At 49.2% G+C, this 9,925-nt stretch overlaps 1 protein-coding gene across 1 annotated transcript; it reads left to right on the forward strand.

The window, feature by feature from the left end:
- The first annotated feature begins 8,096 nt into the window (after nt 1–8,096).
- On the forward strand, nt 8,097–9,333 carry OLIG3 (oligodendrocyte transcription factor 3). Its single transcript, XM_063391878.1, has one exon. The coding sequence runs from the start codon at nt 8,409–8,411 to the stop codon at nt 9,228–9,230; it is 822 nt and encodes a 273-aa protein (XP_063247948.1). The 5' UTR covers nt 8,097–8,408; the 3' UTR covers nt 9,231–9,333.
- The last annotated feature ends 592 nt before the right edge of the window (nt 9,334–9,925 follow it).

Genomic DNA, 9,925 nt, shown 5'->3' on the forward strand with positions numbered 1-9,925 from the left:
ATAAAAGCAGTGCCAGCTGTTTGTTTTGCTGTGTACAAACTGGCTGAGAAGAAGCTGTAGCTCCCAAGATCCTGTTCCATCCCATGCTCCCAGTCAGCAGTATTTCTGACAGCCAGGCAGAGTATCAAGGGCACTAACTTCCACCAAGGAATCTCTCATGTCCCATGTATTTCTGCTCTAAATTAAATTTGCTGGCAGTATCTGAAACCCCTGAATTCCATAAGAAGGCTGGGTTTTACCAAGGCCCCAGTTAAGCACCTCTGCAGGGAATTGCCTTCTTAACAAAGAGATGATGACTTCAGGCTAGATCTGGATACTGCTGCTACTGGGCACCCACCTTTGGTTCTGGTAGAAAAGAATAACAGGCAAAATGATTACAGCAGTGGTATTAGCAAACTAGAGAAGATGACCTGCATTCCATCCATGGGTCCTTCCCTGAAAATAGTTTTGCTTAGCATTGGCAGCTGGAAAGAAAATGTGAGCTCCCTTAGCTGAGCTTGGTGTCTATGGCTGGCATGAGCTCTTTTAAAATCTCATTATTAACATTTTGCTAATCAATTTCCTTCTTGGGAAACAAATATGAAAGGGTCTGCCCCCAATTAAAGCATTTTTGTTTAAAAACTAAATGATCTCATTGGAGTAATTAAGTGCTTCCTCAAAGTGCTCACTGGTTCTTTATTGCAAGGAACAGCACTGGTGATTTGAATTTTAGGGGCCTGACCCCTGAGTCTATTGAAACCAGGAGACATCAGTCAGTTTCAGTAAGGTTTGGTTCAGGCCCTGACAGGCCTCATAATAAGCAAACAAACACCACAGTTTGTCAGTGTTTCAATAGTTAATAATTAACCTCTGCCATAAGCTGGTGAGAAAAGATGGTGTTGGTGGACCTTGTCTTCTCTTCTTCTCTCTCTCTTTTAAGAGACAGAGGTGGGACTTTTATGATCCTCAATACTATTGTGTCTGAGCACTTTCTAAGCCTGCTCCAAGCTGCCAAGGATTACGGGCTCCCAATGTTATATCCACAGGTTTGTAGGTTTTCCATTCAGTTGACACATGCTATGTCCCAGCCCAGGCTGAAGGGAGGGCCAAGAAAACCTCCCATCTTCCTCCAGCACCGCAGCCCTGTGCTGGCTTTGGGCACCCACCAGGCACAACTGCCCCTGCACTGTCTCCTGGGGGCTCTCTCAGGTGGGCTGGGGCTGTCACCCCTTATGTGGGACATGAACATTTCTGATGGGGAGTTCTGCAGGTGAGGTGGGGCAAAGACCATGAGGCTACACACTACCAGCACTATCCTTTCCCGAGAGCCTGCTTTCTGACCATCATTCTTCTCTTTATACTTGTGTTTGGTATTATTTTCCTCCAGTGTATTTTATTTTCCATTTCTGGAATCACATTTACATTAACAGTGCAATTGCCACTGAAAAGGGACTGCCTTCATCTGCAACTTTAAACAAGACAAGAATGGAGAATTATTCACATTGTAAGGGTGGGAAAATGTGATTTAAATGATGAAAAAAACTTATATAGTAAAGTCTTCCTGAATATTTGAAGTTTCAACAGCTTAGCTGAATGAATACTCTTTCAAGTATTGAGCAAGATACTCAGCAGTGATTTATAAAAACAGCCTCATGCCTTAGCCAGGCCAGATTTTACCATCGTTTCTGGTGTTCATTAGCATCTCATTGCACATGTCGTCCCATTGATCCCAATGGAACAAGCCCACACAATAGACTTCTATTCAAGGGTGGTGAAGGCAGTCCATACGCCCATCCCCAAACACTGAGACATAGCAAAGGTTTGTGAATAGACTGCAGATAATTTTTGTTGTGTCTTCTAGAATTCGTACTAGCCTATTATTAACCTGTAAATATTCACTGGAAACACGCATTGTTTAAAATTGAGATACAAAATGAGACAAGGATTTTTTTTCTTTCTCTTTAGTGAGTCTTCCATGTTTTTGAGTGTGTAGTGGAAAAATGATTCAATAATTTCTATGACTTTATTTGTTTTCACTATAGCTATGAAAACTAAATTTCATTACACTTGTTTCTGAGGTGGCAAAGCATTTCAGTCTTTATTGGTTAGCACACCAATGCTTTCACACTGAGATAACTGTAAATATTTGAGAAGCTTACTTAACCTCAGAGCATCTGGGGTTTTTGATGGAGAGGATATGGGGGGAGCTGAGTGCAGCTCTCCTGTACACTGTATGCATTTCCCACCCTATTTACAGCTGATATTTAAATACCCTATATGACTTAAAGAATAACATAGTGATCATCAACTATCTAAAGCAGTCAGGGAGAGGGTTCTTAAAAGTCATTGTGTGAGTTTCAGTATCAAGCGTAAGAGATGGAGAAAGTTCACAGTAATAAGAATGCAAATAACTGCAAATGACATGGAAGGGCAGAAATAAAAAGAAAACTTGCTTATTGGAGAACGTTAATATTTTAGGTGTGACTATGGGCCAGAACATAAAGGTGAAAGTGAAAATAAATACAGGCCTTTGAGCAGTATTATTATCCTTCAACACTGTGCCAAGCCAGATGTGATTCCAAACAATGTGACAAGTATTTTTTGCCAGGACTGTCAGGTTTAGCCCATTCGGCATTCCTGAAGTGTGCACCGCTGTCTGAGCACTACACATGGGAAACGTGTATCACAGTTTCAGCTCTGTGGCTGTATTTTGGAGATAAGGCAAGTTTTACCAACCAGCTAAAATTGAACTATTTAGTGGATGCATATTCAATAATACTGACGAGTTTGTTCTGGGATATTTTTTTTTCTCCTGGAATTCCAAAGACAACAAAATATTTCACTGTTGGCTATTACTATGGCATGTCTAATAGCTGAAGAAACATTCAAATTGATTTTCTAGAATCTTTTCTCTTTGTAGAGCACAGGTTTCAGAGGCAGTCACTATAGAAAAAAAAAGGACTGTTGATTAAATGTTTTTTATTTATGGAAACTAATTTCCTACTTTTGGTGGCAAATGTCATATATGAGAGGATTAACAATTTGCACCCCTCTAATTAATTAGACTTTGACTTTTTAGATTTTATTACTAAGGTTTTGTGCCATATTTTTTCCAGAAGTTTTGCAAATCAGTATTTAAATACAGAAAATAAAATGTCATCCTTAATTAACTGCACTGGAATGTCTGTCAGTTATTTCCCTTCAGTTTAAATTATCTCCAGATGCAGTGCCTCGTATGGATCTGATCCTTTTGTCTTCCACAGAATATTATGAAGCTATCAGTAAGTGCTCCAGTTTCATATTTAAAGAATGGGAAGAATTTGTTCTGACCCCTTGTTGCCAACGAATTTTAAATTATATGAATGGAGAAGAATTTTTCTCTATCCAGGCGGAGGAATTATATCTCTGGGTCTGTCTATCCACAGATTTTGGCTACAGCAGCCAGGACAGCCTTCCCAGTCACTGCCCTCATATTGCGCTGCTACTAGAAAGCAAATTTGTGATAAACACAGGAGCTAAAATAGTCTTTCTGCCTATTCACTTTGGCGATGTCCAAGTGTCAGATGACAAGATGCTATCAATCTGAATTATAATCGTCACTCTAAATGAAATCCATTAGTACATCTTGAGCAAAAGCAGCAAGTAGTTAGGGAATCTACATCGTCCTCTAAAATAAAATGAGCCCTGTTTAGAAGCAACCAAATTTCAGCTTTAGCACCCAGTGCGGTGCAGCACAACCCATTAGTAGCAGCACTTCTCTCACCAAGAGCCAGCTGAGAGCTTTCTTTTAATGCAGTGATCTTGGCTTCTTCAATTGTATCAACAACTTCTTTTAGTGCTAACAGTTGTAACTACTTTTATACTAAAAGCATGGTTGTCAAATGTCAAAATTAAATAAAAGACCAGGAGAGATTGCGAAAACTAATAGCAATAAACCATAAAAACGATTAGGCTTCTAATAAACCCAAAAGAAAAGTACAAAACACTGACATAAGAAGTTTTCATATCAATAATTGCATTTTATGTTGCCGGCCAGATCAATAAAGTCAAAGGGAAACAAGATTTAATATTTTGTCATTGTAACACTGTGCAAGAGGAAAGCGCATCTAATTTCCATTCCAAACTCTATAATAATTCAAAATCGGACACTGTCTTAGAGTGCACACGATAACTAAAATCCAATGTTTGAAAACGCACGATTTCGATTCGGAGTAGCTTCCAAACCCCAAATCCTCCCCGTGAGCTGCCGCCGGGTCCACAGCGGGTTGAGTCCCCCGCGGTCCGGCTCGGTGCCGGCGCTGTGCGGGACAGGACGCTCCCGCACTGGTACCGAGTCTCCCCCAGCAGTCTGTCTTTCCAGAAAACGCGTGTTTCCCTTCCTCACCAAATCTCCGTGCCTTTATGAAAACAGGAATTAAAAGGTGGGATAGAGCACGTTAACTTGATGTAGCTACGACCTAACCGTATTTTTCACCCTCTCCGACTCCCTGAGTAGTGAAACATTTGGTTTTCTGGCTCCTGGGGGTTAATTTCGTTGCTGTGCCATCGGGGGCAGTTTCGCAGTTGACTGAACCGCGACTTCTCCGTAGCCCTATCCCGAATGCCCCTGGCCGGGGGATGGCGAGCATTTGTCCGTCGAGGAACGACAGCGGCGGGGGCGGCCAGCGCGCCCCGAGCAGCGCGGACCCGCCGCAGCCGGGACGGGACGGGGCGGCTCAGGCCGAGAGTGTCCGGGCGGGTCTCCTCCCACGTGGCTGCGCCCAAGAGTGACAATTCCCACGCACCGCTATGATATGCCTTTTCTTTTCCTTCCTTCTTTCCTTCCTTCCCTCTTTCTCCTTTTCCTTCTTTCTTTCTCCTTTTCCATCTTTCTTTCTTTCTTTCTTTCTTTCTTTCTTTCTTTCTTTCTTTCTTCTTTCTCCTTTTCCATCTTTCTTTCTTTCTTTCTTTCTTTCTTTCTTTCTTTCTTTCTTTCTTTCTTTCTTTCTTTCTCTTTCTTTCTTTCTTTCTTTCTTTCTTTCTTTCTTTCTTTCTTTCTTTCTTTCTTTCTTTCTTTCTTTCTTTCTTCTTTCTTTCTTTCTTTCTTTCTTTCTTTCTTTCTTTCTTTCTTTCTTTCTTTCTTTCTTTCTCTCTTTCTTTCTCTCTTTCTTTCTCTCTTTCTCTCTTTCTCTCTTTCTCTCTTTCTCTCTTTCTTTCTCTCTTTCTTTCTCTCTTTCTTTCCTTCTCTCTTTCTTTCTCTCTCTCTTTCTCACTCTCTTTCTCTCTCTCTCTTTCTTTCTTTCTTTCTTTCTCTTTCTCGCTCTCTTTCTCTCTCTCTCTCTCTTTCTCACTCTCTTTCTTTCTCTCTCTCTCTTTCTCGCTCTCTTTCTCTTTCTCTCTCTCTCTTTTTCTTTTTCTCTCCCTTTACCTCTCTCCAAGTGTCTCTGTCTTTTATTCATCTATCTTTTCTCTTTCTTTCGAGCTGCAAAGGAAAACAGCCTGGAAGGGTGGACGCGTCAGGCAGTGTTACGACCAGCAGTCGTGGTGGAGAACGGCTGCTTATTTCCGAAACGACTTTCCTGCCGAGGCTCCCTGTGCTCGGGATTTAACTTTGGGTATCTTTCCCAACTCCTTCCTTTGCCCTAAGGCGACCCCGAGCGGTGCCGAGCCCAGCCCCGAACCATGAGGGAGATGTTGCGGCACTGCAGGCGGGACTGGCCCGCACGGCAGACACGGGGGCGCTGGGAAGCAGCGACATCCCCGGGGAAGGGGTAAGAAAATTGTTAGCAATATTCCTTCGAGTGACAAGCCCACCTTTTCTTCCCGTCCCAGCGCCCGCCCCTCTCGCCCCGCGGTGCCCCGGCAGCTCCGCAGTCCGGCATCGTCCCCCCGGCCCCATCCCGAGGAAACCCCAAGCCCGGAGGTGAGCGGGGCTCGCAGGAGCAGCTCGCCCTGCCGGAGGTGAGGACAGGATCCCTCCTGTTGCTTCTCTCCCCGACGGCATCTTTTTGCCTTCCTCTTCTCTGTCCCCGTCGGACTTGAACTTCCCCAAACCAAGGTGCGTGTCTGTTCCAGAGTGGCGGACGCGGGGACGAAGGGTGGGAGCTGCAGCCTCTCGAGCAGCCTCCAAACCGGGGCCGGGGTTTTCCCCGATCCTGAGCGAGTTTCTGCCGCTGTCGCCGTCACCATATCAATTTCTGTTCATTTGCTTCACCCCAGCTCTACGGGAGAAAATGACTCGGGGAGGAGCGGGCAGCCCTTGGGAGGCACCCAGAGAGCGGCTCTGCAGGTGCGAGACCGGCGGCGCCCGGCTCTGCGGGGCCAAGTTTTCTGCCTCTGTGTCCGGCAAACCTGTCCGCTGAGGAAAAGTCTAGGGCAGCTTACGGCTTTCGCGGTGGAAGCGTGATACAGCCGAGATCGCCTCAGTTACTTTTGATATATTCTCCTAAACTATATAGTTTTCTCTCTTTTCTTTTCTTTTCTTTTCTTTTCTTTTCTTTTCTTTTCTTTTCTTTTCTTTTCTTTTCTTTTCTTTTCTTTTCTTTTCTTTTCTTTTCTTTTCTTTTCTTTTCTTTTCTTTTCTTTTCTTTTCTTTTTCTTTTCTTTTCTTTTCTTTTCTTTTCTTTTCTTTTCTTTTCTTTTCTTCTTCTCACCGCAGGATTTACTGACAGTGCTAGAATCAGAAGGCTTCAATTTTGCTCAGCAGATTAACCACAGTTAAACTCAGTCGGATGAAAATATCCCTCTTTTTCTGACTCTTCGCCTTTCTCGGGGCCTGGACACCATGGAGGAACGAGGTCTTGCCTAGATTTTTTCCGGGCCCTAAGCGCCTTTTGGAAAGTGGACACTCAGCCCGTCGGTTTCCCCGGAGAGAGGGGGGGCACCAGGGCCGGGCTCCAGGAGTTCCACGGGTGGCGCGGGTGGCTCCCGTCCTGTCCCTGTCCTGCCTGACAGCTCCGCACTCATCGCGCACGCACGGCCGGGGGCTGGGAAGATCCTCTGGACGCCCCACACTCCCTTCCCCGGCCACGGAAGGCTGCTCCCACCGCCGCCCCGCAGGGGAATTCTCACCTCCCCATCCCGAGAGACCTCGCGGGTGGCCACGCCGGTTCCGTCCGCGCTCGGGGCAGATGCAGACACGGGGCTCGTCCGAGAGCTGAGGTGGTGACCCGGGTGCCCCGCCCGCCTTGCCCGGCCGAGTCCCCACCAGCTTGGCCCCACTCACCCTCCTCCCTCTCCCGCTCCGCCGCCGGCTGCGGCCGGGGCCCGGGGCCCATCTACTTACTAGCGCGAACGCCTGGGGATGTTTGCCGAGCTGCCCCAGAGCTGGCTCCCTTCCCGCCTGCGGCCAGCCCGGCCCCCTCGGTCCCACCGACGGCTGCTGCCGCCGCCCCCCCGGAACCCGGGGTCGGAGCAGTCCCGGGGGCTGCCGGCCACCCCTCCCGCCGCCAAGCACACAGGCTTGCCGTCGCACCCTGGCTTTCCCCGTTTATTTAAAGGGAGTCACTGGCCCGGGGGAGGCGGGTTTCCCAGCCCGCACCTTCCCGCGGCTGATGCCCGAGTCATCATCGCTCATTCAAACAAAGCGGCTACCCAGGTACGAGGCACTTGCGGCCAGCCTGCCCAGGCGAGGGCCTGCCGGTGCCGCACCACACGCCCCGGCCGGGGGGGACAGGGAAAGCGGGAGGGAAAGGCAAACAAAGCGTGGAGCTGCGGCCGGAGCCGGGCTTGCTGTAGGACGGGGGCGACCGTCGTCCCCCAGCCCCTCCCGCCTCAGCGGAGGGACTTGTGCCCGCTGCCGCCCGCCGCCGGGCTTTGCTGGCCGGCCCCTAGCAGGCGCGCAGCCCCTCGCAGCCCCCTGCCTCCCCACTGTAGACGGGATGAGGTTTTATATTGGAAATGAGGAGGCAGGGGGAGGAGAAGGCGCGCACACGGAGCGATGAGTGTGCGGTGTCAATCAGAGGGGTTTTGTGTCTCCTTGACTCCTGATGGTCCGTGGCTGAGGTGTCCCGGGTGGCACCACAATGAATATGAATAGGGGTCCTTGCTAAATGGGACAGTCAAAGCGCACCGCCCTGAATAATGGCACGTCATCCTAACTAGACCATTATACATAGGAGGGCTCCTTTTGTCTCTGCTCTCTGCTGCAGCTCTATAAAAGCCCCTCTTTTTCAAGCTGAGGTTAGTCCAAGCATACACTAACTAGCCATCCTGTAAACAGGCTGAGTAACCGGGTGGAGAGAGAGAGAGAGAGAGAGAGGAGACATTGGAGAGAGAGGGGGCTGAGGGGCTTTTTCCCTCTTCCTCCAGCATTTCCAGCCCTTCGCTGGCAGACCCTGCCGTCCGTTTATTTCCTTTTCGTTTTGTTTTTGTTGCTTTTTGAAGGAGAGTTGTCTTGTTCTGCCACCTCCAGAGCAGCGAAGAGTTTCTTGCTCAGAAGCCCGAATACAATGAATTCTGACTCCAGCTCTGTCTCCAGCAGAGCTTCCTCGCCAGACATGGATGAGATGTACCTGAGAGACCATCACCACCACCACCACCATCACCACCACCAAGACAGCCGGCTCAACTCTGTCTCCTCCACCCAGAACGATCTGGTGCAGAAGATGTCTGGGGAAGGCCTCACCAGGAACGGTTCCAAGGCCGGAGGGGAAGGCAGCAAGTACAAAATCAAGAAGCAGCTTTCGGAGCAGGACCTGCAGCAGCTGCGGCTGAAGATCAATGGCCGGGAGCGCAAGAGGATGCACGACCTCAACCTCGCCATGGATGGACTGCGGGAGGTGATGCCCTACGCTCACGGACCTTCTGTGAGAAAACTCTCCAAAATCGCCACCCTGCTGCTAGCCAGAAACTATATCCTGATGCTCACCAGCTCCCTGGAGGAGATGAAGAGGCTAGTTGGGGAAATCTACGGGGGACACCACTCGGCCTTTCACTGCGGCACGGTGGGACACTCTGCCGGGCACCCGCCCCACGCCGCCGGCACCGTGCACCAGGTGCATCCCATCCTCGGCAGTGCCTTGTCCTCCGCCAACACCTCCTCCTCCCTCTCCGCCTCCCTGCCGGCCATCGGCACCATCCGCCCCCCACACTCCCTGCTCAAGACCCCCTCGACACCTCCCGCGCTGCAGCTCGGCAGCGGCTTCCAGCACTGGGCGGGCTTGCCGTGCCCCTGCACCATCTGCCAGATGCCTCCCCCGCCCCACCTCTCGGCCCTCACCGCCTCCAACATGGCCAGGATCTCGGGGGAGACCAAGGACCTCCTGAAGTGACTCGGCAGGGCTCCCGCGGCCGCTGGGGCTGCGCCGGGGCCGGCGCACCCACGGGCCGAGAGGGGGCTGCGGCCGGGCCCCCCCGGGCCGCCGCCGGACCTGCCCCCGCCGCCCCGCCCGCCGAGCCCCGTAACACGGGATTAGTGTAGTAAGGACCTTGCAAAGGTAATGTTCTACCCGGCTCCGCGGGCCATGCTTTCTTATTATACTAAACTGGAAAAAAAAGTCCCTGTTGTAAAAAGAATGATGATAATAATAATAATAATGATAATAATGATAATAATAATAATGCCGCTGATGGTAATCAAATGTAAATGATTCCTTAAAATGTATGTTAAAGGAAAAAAAAAAAAAAAAAAAGACATGGTTGTCATTGTAGTGTTCGCAGCTACTGAGAGACGATGAAATCGATTTGGGGCTTTTTCCCCTTCTTTTTTTTCCGGGCTTTTCCATTCTTTCCTTTCGCACGGCGACACCTCCGAAATTTCCCGTTCCAAACCTGTCTGCGGCAGCGCAGCGGCGGCCCAAGGTAGACCAGAGAATGCATGCATGCTTTCCGCCCCAGCTTGTCACCCGTGGGGACCGGCACAGGCGGCTCCCCTGGCAACAGGGACTTCCGAGGGAATTCACTAAAGTTTTCGAGTGTGGTTTATGGTTTCGGGGTTTTGTGCTTTGGTGGTGTTTTGTTTTGTTTG

This window comes from Prinia subflava, chromosome 2, assembly GCF_021018805.1.
Source record: "Prinia subflava isolate CZ2003 ecotype Zambia chromosome 2, Cam_Psub_1.2, whole genome shotgun sequence".
Lineage (NCBI taxonomy): Eukaryota > Metazoa > Chordata > Aves > Passeriformes > Cisticolidae > Prinia > Prinia subflava.

Bases quoted from the DNA above. Each gene is read 5' to 3' on its own strand.
- OLIG3 (XM_063391878.1), top strand. From the start codon at position 8,409: ATGAATTCTGACTCCAGCTCTGTCTCCAGCAGAGCTTCCTCGCCAGAC.